The sequence below is a fragment of the Urocitellus parryii genome, chromosome 13 (genome assembly GCF_045843805.1).
Source record: "Urocitellus parryii isolate mUroPar1 chromosome 13, mUroPar1.hap1, whole genome shotgun sequence".
NCBI classification, from domain to species: domain Eukaryota; kingdom Metazoa; phylum Chordata; class Mammalia; order Rodentia; family Sciuridae; genus Urocitellus; species Urocitellus parryii.
This window is the reverse complement of record NC_135543.1, coordinates 63,521,573-63,539,790: the sequence shown is the minus strand read 5'-3', so window position 1 is coordinate 63,539,790 and position 18,218 is coordinate 63,521,573. Positions and strand designations below refer to the sequence as shown.

At 47.3% G+C, this 18,218-nt stretch overlaps 1 protein-coding gene across 1 annotated transcript in view; it reads right to left on the bottom strand.

The window, feature by feature from the left end:
• Positions 1-18,218, bottom strand: part of Aopep (aminopeptidase O (putative)) — a 309,373-nt gene that overhangs the window by 118,210 nt on the left and 172,945 nt on the right. The window contains exons 8-9 of the mRNA XM_026401975.2: positions 812-914; positions 92-199 (exon numbers count right to left, since the gene is read on the bottom strand). Of these exons, the coding sequence (XP_026257760.2) occupies positions 92-199; positions 812-914 (211 nt within the window). The remainder of the gene's footprint in view (positions 1-91; positions 200-811; positions 915-18,218) is intronic.

Genomic DNA, 18,218 nt, shown 5'->3' with positions numbered 1-18,218 from the left:
TTCCCCTCTTTGAATGCTGGCATAATCCAATCTCCACATGCTGCATCCCCTTCAGTTGCATATCATGAGCTCCCAAGAACCCATCAGTTACCTGGGAGAGAATCAACTGTCCATGAAACGTGTGTACAAATTTTCTTAAAAATGAAAAATAGGTTTCATTTCCAAGTCTTTTGGCAAGGAACCGAAGAAGAAAGTAGCCCTACAAGAAAGAAAGAAGAGAGAAAACAAGATGTCCATGATGGGCCCTTCACAGAATTGCCACTGTCACTTAGCCCCGGAGCCCATGTGCACCTAGCAGGTGCCACCTCACTGTCCCAGGCTGCCCTTTATATTCTGACCAGGAGGATGCACTGCTGAGTCCTCAACTCCTTCCTCAACGTTTCACTGTTTGTTCTGACTCGGTTCAGGTGGCACTTGAGCGTCCCTCGTCACCTGCAAGGGCAGAGGTCCAGCTCCTCCCCACCTCAGCTCCCAGCATGGTCTTTCCAACTTGGAAGTTTTCCTTACTGCTCCTCCTCTGGTTGGAACCTGAGAGCAAATGGAAGGTTCTATTCTTCAAGGCTAACTGGAAGCCAGGGAGAAGAGGTCCGGGGCAGGGACTCTCCTAGCTTCCTTTGATTTATGCCCCCTTGTTCAGCGGTAGTAAGTGCTTTAATTAGAGGACATTCGGATGCTACCCAGACAGACGGCATTACAACATTCATAATTTTTCTGCTTTTGCTCAATCATGTAACTAATCATCATTATTCAACTGTATAACCTAAATAATGCTGCCCCAGAATAACTGGCTTGAGCCACTAGCTGCACTCACCTTTAGATAATGAACCTGCATGAAGATCTTCTCAGGGTTGAGTCCATGTTTGACCACAGATGCTCCCGAGTCGCTCACCTGGCCAGTTTTCTCTTTACTGGGTCTAAAATGATAACAGTAACAATTTCTTTAAGTATATATATACATCTGTAACTAATTAAACAATAAAATCATCCTATTCCTATCTCCAGAGTTGCTCAAAAGAGTTTTAATTCAATTCAATAGTATAATTTAAAAGAGTTTATATTATAAATTTGAATAGTGAACAAGGTGGGACTTATATTTAAGGTTGGCAACCTGAGGTTGGCTATTGGCAGTATTTTATGTCATCCTATCCAAGATAAAATGTGCCAGACCCTCAAAGAATCCAAGCTTCAATATGAATTATTTAAGATGCCCTTTCTTGGTGGGAATGATGAACTGGGTAATTAAAATATATTTTAAATATGTATTCAAATATATTTTTAAAATTTGTTTCTGAAAGTCTCAATGTTTATCAATGTCTCTAGGTCTGTATTTAATAATTAAGGCTCCTTTAAGAAATATTTGCATTCTGAACCCATTTTAGAACTTTTTAAAGGTCAAAGAAGTTCCTGGTTTTTGAAGTGATGGAGACATTAGTAATCACACGCTTCAACCCCTCATTTCGCCAAGGAAGGAAACTGAGGCAAACAGAAGTCTCAGGTTTGTTTGGATTTGCCAAGGCCTGGGGTCAGCATCACTTATGACCCAGCAGGCTCTTTACCACTGTGCTCTTGGTGTTAAATATTTTTTTAAAAATTCCTTTAATGAAATATGACAGGCCCTTTGGGACATCTAATAAATACTTGTGCACTGTGTTAGAGTTAAGCTTCAGTAGCCAGGTAAACTCCAAGTTAGTGACAAGGCACATGCAGCTCTCGGCTGTTCTGAGCCCAGTCACCGACTGGATAAATACTGAGGGGTGTTTTGAGGCTGGGGTTGGGAAGAGATGAAGAGGACTGGCACAGCAGAAAGAAGGGAGGTTATTTTAAAAAGGCAGGCTTACTTGGTACAAGATACAAGGCCTTTGGAATATAAAAGTCCTACTTTTAAAATCAGCCTTCTTCTTACGAACGGTTAGTTGCTAGCAGGTTATTCAAATTCTCTAACCCCTGTTTACTCACCAGTAAAATGAAATGATCCTACCTTCCTTCCCAGGTTCTGTGGAAATAATATATTACAAAGTCTCTAGCAAGGGCCAGGGATTACTCAATAAATTCAATAAAATATTGTAACTGCTTTAGCACAAAGATTCTCATCATTGAGTCTTAGCTGAATGTTCCAGAAAATTATCCTGGAAGATACATGGCTCAAAACCAGCAGATGACAAAATGAAGATGAAGAGGACGGGTCCCTTGAGTCACTACAGAGCTGTAGCATCTGCAGCACACCTGTAGGGACAGCGAGTGCCTGTACCGCACCTGAGACGGCCGACACACAGCAGCTCTTCCCCACACCAAGTGCGCCCTGCGTTGGAGCAGTGTCATGAAGAAAGCCACCCCAGTTCTCACAGGAGCCCATCACCTGCAATCAGGGAAGGGTGGCTTCTCGAGAGTCCAAACCTGGAGCCAGGCATGGTGGCACATGCCACTGTCAGCTAAGTAACAGAAGTCAGACCACAAAGACTACATGCACAGCCCACTCCTCCCAGAGGCTGAAGCAAGAACAGCCTCAAGGCCAGTTCAAGGCCAGCCTGGGCAACTTAGCAAGACCTTGTCTCAAATGAAAAATAAAAAGGGTTGGGGATGTGGCTCAGTGGTAGAACACTTCTGAGTTCCATCTCCAGTACTGAAAAAAAATAAGAGTCAACCTGAATTTGAATCTGGTTGCCCAGCTCCAAGAGAGGCGGGGCTGAGTTCTTCTGCCCTGCAGCTCTGAACTGAGGCTGCTGGAGGGGAGGGATCAAGACCAGAGCGCTCTGCTCCAGGCAGGCTGCAGGCAGGCTCCAGGCTCCAGTTCCCCAGGACGCCTGAGTGGCTGTTTTTCCTTTGCCTAAAAATGTCCTTCCCCAATGCCTGCCTTCCTCTCCCACCCTCTCTCCCCACCCTCTCCAAATGAAGATGTGCTCAAGGAAATTCTTTTATGCTGACAGCACCAAGGAAAAAGTGCCCCAGAGTCTCCTTTTAAAGTAGACTGGGAGCTGAGCGAGCAGTGCACAGGCGCGCTCTGTGAGACCAAAGGGTGGTTTGTGAGAAGAAAATCCACGCTAGAAACAGGAAACTCTCCCTGGGTTCTCAGGACACTACTTACCCTAGGTCCATGCAGAGTCAGCCTGGAGAATGCAGGAGACCCATGACCCACGACCCCACTCAATAACATACATGAACCTCACAGACGAGTGACAAAAGTCAGACCCGCAAAGAGCACACAAAAATGTACGATCCATTTTGATGAAGTTCAAGAATGGGCAAGACTGACCTATGGTGACACAGACGGGCACAGTGGCTGCCTTTGGGCAGGAGGACTGGCAGGGAGAGGGGGTTCCTGGGCTGCTGGGCTGCTCTGCAGACTACTTACTCTTCAGTGGGCTTTATGCGTATAAATAGTACAGATCCTTTCAACTACCTAGGAAAGCTTTCTGCACCTTGGTGTATGGAGGTTGAATTTCAATTAAAAAGTAGATACACCTAAAGTGGCATATTCTGTGAGACCAGAGGGAAATCAGCCTGGAAAAGGCTTCGCTGCTGTGTCTGAAACACAGGACTCTGCACACCGAGGACGGGGACTCTCCCACCCGTGGCCGGGTGCTCCACCACTGAGCTATGTCCCCAGCACATTCTCTTTTTTGAGACAAGTCTTTCTAAGTTGCCTAGGCTGGCCTCAAACTTTGATGCTCCTGCCTTAGCCTCCCAAGTAGCTGAGATGACAGGTGTACACCACCACACCCAACTGATGAAATATTTTTAAAAATGATAACGTGAGAGGTAGGAAGGACTGTGGCAATTCTAATTGTCTCAGAATCTACTCCAGTCTTCTGCCTTCTTCCTCACCACCAGTACAAATGATTCTGAAAAGCTGAACACTCATTTTCTGAGTGCCCCTCAGAAGCCAGAAGACACAGCCCAAGTCAGAGACAAAAGCTGTTATCTGCAGTGGCTGGAGGTGGGGTCTGGAAAAGTTGTTCTTCATCTTATAAAAGAGGAAAAGGTGACTACTACTGCTCTTCTTCTCCCCAGACATGAGGGATGGAACTTAGCCGCCATTTTGAGACCACAAAGAGGCAAACCAGCATGCTGGGGAGGATAAAAGGGGATGAAAGAGAGGAGCATGGTGCGTTCAGCTCCCGTCCAGCCCACGACTGCCTGCTCTTTACTTCTTACTATGAGAATGATAAACACCATTCGTTTACATCAACACTGCTTTCCTATTCCACTAACTGAAGCCACATTCATTCCTAATAGATGGAAACCTGGGTGCGCACTAACAGCCCCCGGTTCTGAGGCATCTCCCTGCCAGTACGCTTCCTAAGAATCATGTTCTCCACTTCACAAGGGCCTGTTAAGGCAAGGATGTGACGACGGCCATAAGTTGAAGAAACTGAGAACCTATAGAAGACTCCAGAGCTGGCTAGTGGCAGAATATCAAGAGGGAAGCCAAGTCCACAGGCCACCAAAGGGCATGTGTACTCTGGGGCCTCCCCAAGAAATGGGACCCCATTGTGGCCATGCCAAATACCAAGTGGAGAGCCTGTGAGGAACTGTCACCTCTCTAAAGCCATTTCTTCATCTGTAAGTCTAGGACGGGGCTCAGGCACTACGGAAGCATTATGTAAAGGCAGCGGTGGGTTAACTCTGGGAACTGGACTCTGTCCTTACTCCATTGGCTGGAATCTACACAATGCAATGTGGGAGGTCAAGTTACCAAGGTCATGGGGACTTCAGTGCCCTGGGCTTTTGAAGTGCCAGAGGCAAGGCCTGAGAGACATGATCCCCTCTCTCCAGCCATGCTTCCCTGCTGCAAGCACAGAAGCATGTGGACCTTTAAAGAGCAGGCAGGTGGTAATAGTATTGGGGACACACTGATTTGATTTGGAACCAAGCCTTTCGACAAGAGCACCAACCCTGCAGGATCATCGCCAAGGGTGGAGTGTGGGAAAATGCCTCTGAAAGGTGCACAGACCTGTCAGCTGGCTCTGAACACCCAGGACACTGCCCAACCCAGATAGGCCGTCTGCCATCATGCTCTTCCACACTCCTGACAGCTGGTGTGAGAGCCACCAGACCTCTGCCTCTACACTCACAAGCGCCCTGCTTGAGCCAGGACTGAGTAGCCTACTTACAGGAAAGAAGGGAATTCATCAGCATCTCAACCTCCCTGCTGCCCGATGGCTGCCCCAAGAGTGGGCAGAGCCTTACTCACCTACCCTCCCATGAAACTAGTCCCGTAGTGTCTACCCGGCCGCAAATGACCAAGGAAGCGGCATAACATGCTGGCTAAGAGCCTGGGCATGAATCTTGCCACCCCATGGGCCCAGTTCCTTCCTCTGTAAAAGGGGCAAGTGGGAGTTTCTTCAGAACCTCCAGGGGCTGTGCGGTGTCTGAGAGCACTGAGCCAGAGCTCTTGCCAGCACTGGGGAAGCACTGTGTACGCATTGTTATCACAGGACTGTGCATCCTTCCCAGGCTCAGAAGCAGCAGCTAAACCTTCCTGTGCTGGGAAAAGACCTTGAAAAGATGAGAAAGTGGCTCACAGGTGGGGTGTTATCAGGAGCCAGCAGGGAAGGGGACACAGGGACTCTATCACTAGGGCAACAACTCTTTTGCAGGGTGGGGGGGAGCAGTACCTGGGAATTAACCCAGCGGTGCTTAAACACTGAGGTACAGCCCCAGCTCTTTCTATTTAAGTTTTTAAAATTTTGAGACGGGGTCTCACTAAGTTGCTTAGAGCCTCACTAAGTTTCTGAGGATGATGGCCTTGGACTTGGGATCCTCCTGTCTCAGCTTGCTGAGTCACTGGGATCACAGGCATGAGTCACTATGCCTGGCTGGGGCAACTTCTTGAGAGCCTAAAACTATTCCAAAATAAAGAGCTTTCTTTTTTCTTTCTTTTCTCTCTCTCTCTCTCTCTCTTAAAGACATTGCGTGCATATGAAGCCATATGTCCTCCCTTGTGAGCACAAATCCTTTAAGGGCTGCTCTTTAGGTTTGCTATTGTCACCTCCTCAGCAGAAAACAAATAAGGAAACACACTCCAAGTGTGGCCGTGGGTTTTAGTGCTAGACCTGGGCACATCCCTACACACTCACCTCTCAGTCTACATCCATCTCAGAAAAAGACACTAAAACTCTGGGTAACAAAGTGGAGGTGGAGTAAGTGACATAGAGGAACTTTTATTTTGCAACAATGTGTCCATCTATAAAGGGTACATAGTGAGCAGTGCCACCAAAGAGAACTGGACAAAAGGCCGAAACACCCTCATGGATTTGTATTGTACCACAGCCACTGGTCCTTGGCACACCTGACTGCCCTTGCGCTTTCCAGGAGGGTTTCCTGGCAACCGTGCGTGAAGGGCCTTCCCCACAGGAGACATGGGGGCGGGTGCACAGCATTCCAGTGTTAAAAGTGACAACTGCTAACATGATTTAAGACAAGGCTCATGGGAAAATGAAGGTAGAGTGTGTCCCCCTAAATGGAAGGAGCCAGTGGGCACCTACAAGAGAGGTGAACAGGTAAAGAAAGTGACAGGTCAGGATGTACTGAACAGAGCTGTGGAAAACACCAAAGAATTCCACCAATTTTGATAAACAGATTTGGAATGTAAAAGACAAAACTCAGAAAAGCAATGAGCAACCAATGCCAAACCAGAAATGCCCTCCAGTTTTGAGGGCCATAAGTCAGAGACTCCTGAGAAACAGAGCCCCACACAGGAGAAGAGAGGGGTGAATGTTGGAAGCAGTTTATCGCCTCACTGAACACAGGAGAGAGGATCTGGGTAGGTTTCAAAGGAGACAGAGAGGAAGGGAGAGCAAAGGCGGGGCGGGAGGTTGACGGGGGATTTTCAGAGGACACACATGAAAGACGACAGGGGAGGGGGGTGCTGTGGCCTGTTATGCTGCCCTGACCCTGCACTGCCCGGGTGACTCCCACCATACTCCAGCCTACCTAGGAAGACAAGGTCCCTCTCCAACCGGGCTGGCTGACAAAGTGCTGGATCCAACATGGCCACCAGTCACCCCAATGCATGACAGTCCCATCTGTGTGCTAAGGGACACATACCCAGCCCCATGACAAAAATGGACTGCCACGGTGACACCAGAAAGAACCATGGAGGGAGCACAGAGAGGTGCTGCCCTTATTCCTGGAGCCCCCATTCCAGAAAGCCTCTCTGTGAACCTGCCCTCCCCTCATTTCTTTCACCCGATATCCTGACCCTGAAAGGGGGAATTCATGAGTTTATTTCCCACTTCTCCTTCACTACTCAATCAGTCTCAGATCTTGTTATTGGTTCCATGATTCCAAGGGGGTAAATACCTAGCCTTTGGGGTTAAAAATTGGTTTAAAAAATATCCAAACTAAATTTGAGAGAGCTAGGAAGTTAGAAAATTGTTGCCAGGATGAGGGGCTGGAGTTATAGCTCAGTGGTAGGGCACTTGCCTGGCATGTGTGAGGCACTGGGTTTGATCCTTAGCACCACACACAAATAAATAAAATAAAGGTATTGTGTCAAAAAATAGCACCACACACAAATAAATAAAATAAAGGTATTGTGTCAAAAAATAGCACCACACACAAATAAATAAAATAAAGGTATTGTGTCAAAAAATAGCACCACACACAAATAAATAAAATAAAGGTACTGTGTCCAAAAAAAAAAAAAAGTTAGGATGAGTCTGGCATAGTGGTGCACACCTGGAATCCCAGTGACTCAGGAGGCTGAGGCAGGAAGAGAGCAAGTTCAATGCCAGCCTCAGAAATTTATCAAGACTCTGTCTCAAAGTGCCCTGGGTTCAATCCCTAGTACCCGGAGGGGGGGGGGGGGGATGGAAGGAAGGAAGGGAGGAAACAGGAGAATGCCTGGGATAATAGGTTGGGAGGACCAGGAAGGCCACGCGAGGAGATGGCAGGACCACTTGCCCCCCACTTGGCGTGGACCTTCCTGCTGCAGAGAACGACTTCCCAGATGGCCATGGCAGGACAAGCACTGCTTTTGGGGACTGCTACCTGGCCCCCGTGGTGAGGGCTCCTCCATCCTTCAAAGGAGTTCCCTGGCCAGGCCATGGGAGAGACAGGATACAGTCCTGAGGGCCTCACTGTGATCACAGATCTCGGGGGATGGACTCAGGAGACAGCAGGAAGGGGCTGGTGGAGGCGGATAAACACCATTTGATTTGCAGAAGGAGGGAGCAGTGGGGGAGGCAGATTTACGACCGGGCGATTCAACAGATAGGTCATGAGCACTTAGCAAACGACGAGAAGCATATGTTCTGGGGGGCGCAGTGGGTGGAGGGCTGGCCTGGTCTCCAGGCTCACACCCCTGGGACGCACGCGCAGCAGGGTGCGCTGGGCAGCAGCAGAGCAGCTCTTTTCTCATGCTTGCTGGCAACTGCACCCTATTTAGGTTTTAAATTTTATCCATGTGCACTAATAGTGAGACCATTCACCACACCATCGCTTGTGAGAGCAAAAGACCTAGAAATTGCCCAAATGTTCAGAGGTTAACAAATGTTCGGTGCATTTGTTAGAACATGCATATTGCAGAAGTTAAAAAAACAAAAAAGGACAGTAGAGAAATGGCCAGGATTACATTAAGAGGAATGGGGTGGGAAATAAGCACACAGCATCTGTGTGTGCACACCTGTCCTTGACCGACACTTTCTCAGAGGGAACTCCTCACCACGTGGGGCTGTTAAACCAAAGACCCTGGGAGACGGCTTCCTAGCACCCAACACCAGAAGAGTATCATTCAATCCCAAGGTCATTTATGGCCTCAAGCCCTAATTTCTCTTTCAGACAATTGCTGGTCAGCACTCCCAGGCTGGAGACATGCTATGAGACTAGAGAATATCAACTGATTTCCATCTGCCTAAAAAATTGAGATATATTTCACTATAAAATTCACCATTCAAAAAATGTGGAGTTCAGTGTGTAGTTCAGTGGTGTTTTCTTTTTTTGTTTTGTATATTCATAAAATTGTACAACTGTCACAGGTACCTATTTCCAGAACATTTTCATCATCCTGGAAGGAAGCCCCACCCTCTGACAGTCACTTTCAAGTCTCCTCCCCACTTCCTGAAGCATCTGACACCATTGATCTCCTTCTTGCCTCAGTGGATTTGCTTATTTAGACAGTTCAAACACACAGAATTAGACGTGGCCTTTGTGTCTGGCTTCTGTCATTCAGTATGCTATGTTCCAGGTCCCACCTCATAGCATGGATCACTGCTCCCTTCCTTTTTAGTGCTACCTATATCCGTTGGAGCCAGGCACAGTGACACATGCCTGTCATTCTAGTGACTCGGAGGGTAAGGCTGGAGGATCACAAGTTTGAGGCCAGCCTTAGCAGCTTAGCAAGGTCCTAAGCAACTTAGTGAGACCTGTCTCAAAAGAGAAAAAGGCCTAGGGATGCGGTTCAGCGGCAGAGTGACTCCATTGAATGGATGCAACAAATCGGTTAATGCATTTATCTGCTGGTGGACATTTGGGTTGTTTCTATTTTTTGGCTACTGGGAATAAGGCTTCTGCAAACACTGGAGTACAAGTTTTTCATGGACTGAGGTTCCACCTTCCCTTCAGTACCGGTGGAGGAGTGAAACTGCAGCGAGCTAGGTGAGGCAGGTGCAGTCTCATATCCCCATGGCCAGGGAAGGGCTGCAGTTTCTCCACCCCTAACACCTGCTCTTCCGGGCCTTCTCCATCACAGCCATCCCAGGAGGTGGGGAGTGGTAGTTCACTGTGCTGCTGCTGTTGTTTAGTTTGTTGTTGTTTTATTTCGTTTTTGGTACCAGGGACTGAATCCAGTCAACAACTCCATCACTGAGCCCCAGCCCCAGCCCTTTTTATTTAGAGATTGGCTCATTGTGGTTTTGACTGCATTTCTCTAATGGCTAATAATGTCAATAGAGCATCTTTTCACGTTTCTCCTTTTTTGGACCACACCTTGGAGACCTTGTTTGGAGATATTGTATTTAGATCACTTGACTGTTTTAATGGGCTATCTTTTTTTGTGGAGCTATAAGAATCCTTTATAGATTCTTTATGTATTTTATACATTCTTTAAATATTCCCTTGTCATATGTGATTTACAAATATTATTTTTCATAATATAAGTTGTCTTTTGGGGTGCAGTGCTGGGACCCAAACCCAGGGCCCAGCACATACTAAGCAAACACTCTACCACCACACTACACCTGGCCCAAGGTTGTCTTCTGATTCTTGATGGAGTCCTTTTTTTTTTTTTTTTTTTTTTGAGAGAGGAGAGAGAGAGAGAGAGAGAGAATTTTTAATATTTATTTTTTAGTTCTCGGCGGACACAACATCTTTGTTGGTATGTGGTGCTGAGGATCAAACCCGGGCCGCACGCATGCCAGGCGAGCGCGCTACCGCTTGAGCCACATCCCCAGCCCATTGATGGAGTCCTTTGAAGTACAAAAGTTTTTAATTTAATGAAGTCCAATTTACTTACATTTCCCCCTTCAGTTGCTTGTTCTAGGTATTGTATCTAAGACTGCTGCCTAGTCCAAGTGCAAGAACATTCACATCTATATTTTTCTATTAGTTTTATAGTTTGAGGTTTTAAATCTTAGCCTTTGACCCACTATGAGTTAGATTTTGTAGTGATATGCAGTAGGGAGTCTAATTTCATTCTCATGCATGTGAATATGCAGTCATCACAGCATAATCTGTTGAAAAGCCCATTCTTTCCCCCAGTGAGTGAGCTTGGACCCTTGACAAACACCCACGGACCATAGTGTACAGGTGTGTTTCTGGACTCTCCGTCTTATTTCACTGACCTGCACGTCTGTATGTTGTGATCACTGTTGTGATTTGTAGTAAGTTTGAAATCTACAAGTGTGAACCCTCCAACTTTGTTTTCCTTTTTCAAGGCTGTTTTGATGATTCTGGGTTCCCTGCATCTATGTATGAATTATACGATCAGCTTGTCTATTTTTGCAAACAACAACTGAAATTTTGACAAAGATTACATTGGATCCATAGATCATGTTAGAAAGTATCGCCGTCTTATCAGTTTTAAGTCTTTCAGTTCATGAATACAAGATGTTTTTCCATTAATTTGGGGTCTAATTTCTTTCAGTGGTGTCCTATAGTTTCCAGTATGTAAGTGCTGTGTACTTTTGTTTATTCCCAAATATTACACTGTTTTTGATGCTACTGTAAACAAATTTTCCCTAGCTTCATTTTTTGATTAATCATAGCTGGTTTATAGGAATAGCTGATTTTCACATTGCTCTCACATCCTGCAACCATACTCAACTTGTTTATTAGTTCTAGTATTTTTTTTTTTTAGGATCCCACAGGATTTTCTATATATATAAGATTGTATCATCTACAAATAGGATGTTTTACTTCTTCCTTTTCAAGTTGCATGCCTTTTATTTCACTCTCTTACCTAACTAACAGACCCTGACTGATAGGAAGACGGGCACAGCGAGGAAGCAAGTACTCCATAAACACCCAGGGTTACAGGAGAAATCACGCCCACTGGGTGAGAATTTTTCTGAATGGAAAACTAACACTCATTCCCCAAGAATGTAATATATGTAGCGCCTCCTCCGATTGGCTGAATGCAAAAGATATACTCAAAATGGGCAGAATACGAGTGAACTATTGTGGATTTTTACATGTATAGAGTTATTTTTCTATTTCATAGGCAAATAGTGTTTTGATGCATCAGTGCAACACCGGGCAGCAATACAGAAGCATGCGTATATATTTGTAAGTTTTATTTTCTGAAAATGCATAAGAAAACATTGGCAGTACTCATCTTAGGATTGGGAGTACAGTGCTGAGGACAGAGTTGTATACTTTTCTAAGCTGTAGGATTACCCTTTTAGGTACTTTTGTTGCTTGGGGAGAGGGAAGAATCATGGGTTAACTAAGAAATAATTAGGAATTGTTTTACTTTTTTGTTGTGTTTTTCTGTATTTAAGGAAAATCTATTAAATGTTATTGCAAAAAATGAAATATCATGTAGGGTAAGTATCAGACGCCTATGAAGAGTCTAACCCTTCCTTAGAAACACCTGAATGATGAGTAACCCAGGAATAGTCTAGAAAAATGAAGGAGGGTTATTTGAGTTCAATCATTCAGATCACATCTATCATCTTTGGTGTTTAAAAGAGCTACACATTGAGGGTGTCCATCCCACAGGAAACAGAAGCTGAGTGGGCAGCTCAGGGGGCGGAGCTGGCCTCTGCAACAGGAAAGGGCAGAGTCTGTCTCTGGCTGCGAGCCCTAACATTTTCAGAAAATGCTAGCTTAAGCACAGCACCCTCCCATCATGGAGTAGAAACAGTCTGCACAGCTAGCTTGCCAGGGTATGCGATTCAAAGAGAGGAAACTGGATGGGAGAAAGGGGTGGAGGGCCAGAGGGATGCAGGGTGTGGACAGGAATTCTAAGGCTGACGTACAGATCCTCAGCACAGGCAGGACTCTGTTGTTTTTTGTGTTTTTGTTTTTTGCTACTGGGGACCTAACCCAGGGGTGCTTTACCACTGAATCACACCCCCCAGTACTTTTTATTTTTTATTTTTTTACTATTATTATTATTAGTTGTTCAAAACATTACAAAGCTTTAGTTTTTATTTTAAGATAGGTTCTTGCTAAGTTGCTGAGGCTGGCCTCAAACTTACAGCCTTCCTGTCTCAGCCTCCCAAGTTGCTGGGATTGTAGGTGTGCACCACTGCACCTGGCTCAGGCAGGATTCTTGAAGGCCCCGAAGGCAGAACTTTTTCTTCTCAGGACCATAGTGAGACTAAGCACAGAGGCTAGGGAGCTTCATGGGGCAGAACCAGAGGGATACCAGGGTGGTCCTTCTGCGAAATTAGGCCAGAAGCAGGTTCTGGGAAGGTCTGAGGCTCCCGCTGGTCCTGGAAGTGTTGCCAAGGCAGTGCTCTCCTCAGGCTCCCTGTTGACCTTCAGGTCCCCTCTTCAGTGGTAGCCGGGCATCCTTGCACTTCTGAATCTTGTTTGACACACATCCACCAGGTTCCAGAAGGCACAGTATCCAGTAAGGGCCGAGTGTTCATCTGAACCACAGGAGATGGCCAATGTTCAGAGGTGTCCTATGACTGAAACCAGTCTGTGTTTCAAATGATCCATGCGTGCCTGCTGCTGCATTTGTCCCTCACCCTGCCCAGGAGGTAGAAACCAGACTGCTCTTAGCCGGTTTCACAGCCCCAGAGACTAAGTCAAGGCTGCAGGGAGGTGGCAGAGTGTGGACACAGGTGAGGAGAGGGTGCTCCCAGGTGTACTCCAGGGCCCCATGCTGCTGTCCTGGGTGGAGACCTAAACTGTCGCGGCGCTCAGGCCTCGGTTCTCAGGCCATGTCTTCACAGTGGGGCAGGATGACTACACCATGGCAAGGAGTGAAGCAGGGGTGCATTCCACCCTCTTAGAAGTCGTACACAAGTTTCTGCGGCCCATGGACTTAACCAGCTCCATTAGTGGGTCCATCCTACATGCAGTCACAGACAGCTTAACGTTCTATTATTAGCAGCCTTCTCTGAAGCGGGTTGACATTCCGATCTATTTTGAATAGCGCCCAACCAGCCACTCACTCAGAGCCTCAGGCAGCAGGCTCTTCTGAACTCAGCCTCCATTCCTGAAGTAGCCACCTAATTCCGTCCGCCTCTGACTGTCTCTTTGATCATGCACTCTCTCAAGGGCCGGGTGATCTTCCCAGAACTCCATTTTCATCTTGTCATTCTTCAAACTTAAAATAGCTCCCCATTGTCAGGGAGGTCACACGCAAAAGTCTTGATTTGGCATCTAAAGAACTCCACTGCCTAGCCTGTCCACCTTTGGTCTCCCGGGGTCCTGTGAGGCCATTCCTGCCAGTAAGCTGTCCTCACTGGAATGTCCATTTGCACATGGACTCATTCTGAGCTGCTAGGCTTTGTTCTTTGAGCTCCCATCCCCCACTCCGCCATGCTCAGGGCCATCCCTTCCAGCCACTGCAGCTCAATCCACTCACACTTCCCGCAACCTTCTAACCCAGTCTCCAAGGATTAAATCTCACTCTCAGAGCTTGGGGATGCAGTCTTGTGATCAATATTTCAATACACAAAGACTCTCAGCAACAGGGATGACGTCTGCAACATCCGTTTCTTCAACATTTGAGTGCTCACTCAGGCCCAAGTGCTTGGTACACAGAGGTCAACAGCACCCGAAGACACAAGGCTGACGGGTCAGAAGAGAGATGTGCTCTGCTAGACCAAATGAAATTTTGGCATTTGTAGGCCAGAAATGATCAAATATTGTCCATTTAATAGGCTTACCCTAAATATAAAGATAATTATCAAATAGCGTAGTAAGATCAGGGATGGAGACGCCACAAGAGCCTCTAGGAGGTACATACGGAGGAAGGACGCAGGATATCTTAGGGTAGGACTGAGCCTTTTCGGAAGGCGATGGCAGGGTTAGGGGCTGAATGTTCACCCCTGGAACTTGCATGCAGATCCCAAACCCTAGTACCTCACAATAGGGCTACACTCGGAGAGGGGCCTTTCAGGGCACGATTAGGTCAACACAAGGCTGCCAGGGCAGTCCCTGATCCACTGGTGTCCTTCAGAGAGAGGCGCAGGGATAGAGAGAACCACATGAGCACACGGCAGGAGGAGGCCCTGCGGGCCAGGGGAAGGCCTCACACAAACCTCCCAGGCCAAGCCTTGACCTTGGAGCTGCAGAAGGGCAAGGAAGCAACTCTGCTGTTTAAACCATGGGGTCTTCAGCGTCCCGCCACAGCAGCATGCACAAACCCAGAAGGTTCTGAGGGCTCCCTGGGCAGGTGGAGGGGAAAGCAAAGAATGTCTAAAGATGAGACGGGGAAACAGAACTGAGGTCATGTGGGGATGCTTTCAGAGAGTCTGAGGGAAGGAGGTGCCAGAATCCTGAGGTGTTGTGAAGAGTCTCTGGTGGCAATGAGGCAGGGCAAAACTAGAGGCAGAAAAACTCTGCATTCTATTGGTTAGAGATACAGAATTAGTAGCAAAGTGAGAAGAGGAAAACTCAAAGTTTGTTTTACCTAGACTAGGGCCGGTGCTGGCAAGGTGGAAGAGCGCTGAACGGAGATGCTGGTCGTGGAGGTGGAAAGGGTGGAACCAGGGAAAGACGTGGACGTGGCTGTGGCCACAGGCGAGGCACTCTCAAGGAGCAGGGGAAGATGTCTGCACTACCTGGCAGTATCAGCCATGGAGACAGTAGACAGGGGAGAGCTACATCCAACTCCTGCCTGTCAGCGCCTCCTGAATGTGATCTATTTTAATCTTTTTCTCAGTGTGAGCTTGACTTTACCAATGAATCCAGAAAAAGGGGGAAGCGATAATAAATCACAAACAATAAAAACCAACAGAGATTTTTCCTGACCCTGCCCTTGTAGCTCTTCCCTCCCAGGAGCCTGTCAGAAATGCTAACTGAAAGCCCCGAGAGAAGCTGCTGGAATTCAGCTGTACCCTAGAGACCAGAGACGGAGGCCCTGAGAAGCCCCCGGCACCTTCTCTGGCAAGAGCCACACTGCTGCACTGGTCAAGGAAGGAGCCTGCAGCCAAGGAGCCACAAGAGGAGACAGCCCAGCAGCACTGGCCTGGCAGGAAGCACCACAGAGTCAGACTTCTCCCAGGGGCCTCCTGCCAGGGCTGGTGGAGAGGGAGGGAGGGAGGGTCTGGAGGGAGCCACTGCGGGCTCCTGTGTGGAAAGGCATCTTTAATAATTAACAAATGAGAAAAGGCAGGAGCCATTAATGTGACCTGCAGCATCCTGCGGCTCTGAGCAATCCCAGGAGGCTGAGATGGCAAGGAGCCACTCTAAGACACGTCTGGGGAGGCCCGGACTCCACACTGGATGTATGAGAGGTACAAATGGAAAACGGTTCCTGTAAATCACTGAAATCAGTGAGTCGAAGCTAAAACAAACTTTGAGTTTTCCTCTTCTCACTTTGCTACTAATTCTGTATCTATAACCAATAGAATGCAGAGTTTTCTTTTAACTTTTGAAATATCTTTTGAAATTTTTTGAAAGATTTCAAGTGTTAAGAGACAAAGATGCACATGTCACTCTGACCTGTATGTTCTTCCAGAGTTCAAGACACCTGGCACATAAATGCCATGCTGAGCTCTTCGAAGGCAGGATGTAGGACAGGGAAAGAGGTGAGTTCCGGTCCCATGCCTAACTGCCTGCTCCGCTCTTACCACATGTGCAATGCTGGATGCAGTATTCAGTCTTCTTGAGTCTAAAGTCATTTGAATGATGATATCCAACTGCCAGCAAAGCAGGTGGGACAGGACGGGTCAGTAGAGTGTAGGCAATCTAGGAAGCTGGGACACGCAGGAGCAGAGAGAAGAAAGCGTTCTTGGAAGAAAGACGTGGCCAGCCATGTTGAAGTCGGACCATAGAGAAGCCTTCAGGGCAGCTGTCAGGGCAGAGCAGTCTGAGGGGACAACACCAAGACCTCACACAGTTGTTGGTCCATCACTTCAAGACCACGGTGCATCTTGACATGAAGAAGAAAGGAAAGAGGGAGGGAGGGAGGAAGAAGTATCTTCCACCACTGGACTATTTTAAAGAACGTCTTTGTCAGATTCATTTGCATATTAAAATAAAACCTGAGGATGGATTTCTAGGATTCCAGTTCTTCCTTTTCTTTTTTTCCTTTTTTCTTTTTACAGTACTAAGGGTTGAATTCAGGGTGCTCTACCACTGAGCTACCCCCCCAGACCTTTTTCTTTTTATTTTGAGACAATGTTTCTCTAAGATGCTGGGGCTTTCTCAAATTTGCAATCCTCCTGTCTCAGCCTCCCACATTGCTGGGATTACAGGCATGCACCACCACTCCTGGCTCTTTTACTTTCAATAATTTCTAGGTTTTCTGTGCCCATTTAAGGGAGAATTCCTGGGGATGGGTGTAAGCTAAATCTAGATTGTGCAATTTGGGGCAGGTTTGGGATCATTTCCTCCTTGTATAAACACATCTGATAAGAATATTTTCCCTGCTGATGTTCACAAAACCCTTCAGATCCAATTGTTTCATCGTTAGCCTGTGTTTAGGCAAACGCAATTTCTGAATATTAAGACAAAGGAAAACAAGCGTCATGATAAGTTTTCTGGTACAAAGGTCTAAAAATATTGTATTCTTCTGCCCAACTCCACACACAAAGGAAAAGAACACAGCCACCCAAAGCTGGGTCCACCCCAGCCCCACGGAAGCCAGAGATAAGATTTCCTTGCCTGTGACTGACTTTCCAAGGGGCTGCCCACCTTGCTTATGACTTGGAAGCACATTCCTCTAATATTCGTTATGATGCTCCCAGTCAAAGAACTAAGGTCACACAGAACAGAGGCATCGCAGGGGCTGAGACACGGAGAGGGGAATGATCTCTTAATTGGGGAAACTGCATCTGAAAGGAGAAGATCTGTAGTCACAGGGCTCACACTTTAGCACGCACCTGGGTCCATCCCCCCCCTCGCCTCCCTCTGCCCCCTTCCCAATGTGGCTTCCCTCGCCAGCACAACCTCCGTCCCTCGCCAAGTGACACTCACTGGCTCCACTTCCCGACTCTTTATTCGCTCTCTGTCCACCTCAGTCTGGCTTCCTCTCCACCACTCATAAATAAGCACATGCGATGTCAAGGTCACGAATGCTTTTCCTTCAGTGCTGACAAGGGTCTCTTCTCTCTTTCCTTCCACACCCTCAGCAGCACCCAACACCGGCCATGCTCGCTGGCTTCGCTTTCCTCCATGACCCCAGTGCCCTTGTTTCCCACACATACTGTGTCCCCAGGATCCCCTGGCTCACCTTCCTCACCACCTCTTCTCCTGCTTTCTTCTCTGCCTCACGGTCTCTACATGCTCAGAATTTTAAGTGTTTTGTGGCTGAATGTTCCATCTCACCAACGAGTGCCTGCCTTGCATGCCCACTGAGTTCTTGATGTTGAACATCTATCTGAAATCTCAAAGCACACGCAAAACCAAAATCTTTTCTTGTTCCCTCCAAAGCTCGTTCCTCCCAAAGATTTTGCCATCTCAATAAATGCCATCACCATCCACCCATCTGCCAACTTGAGAACCGAAGTCATTCTGGACCCCCTCCCTGCCCTCTTCTCCACGTTCAACTGAACAAAGACCTGCCAGTTCTCCTGCCACCACACACCCTGCCCTGCCAGTTCTCCTGCCACCGCACCCCTCCCGGTCTTTGCCTGCTACCTGAGGCCCAT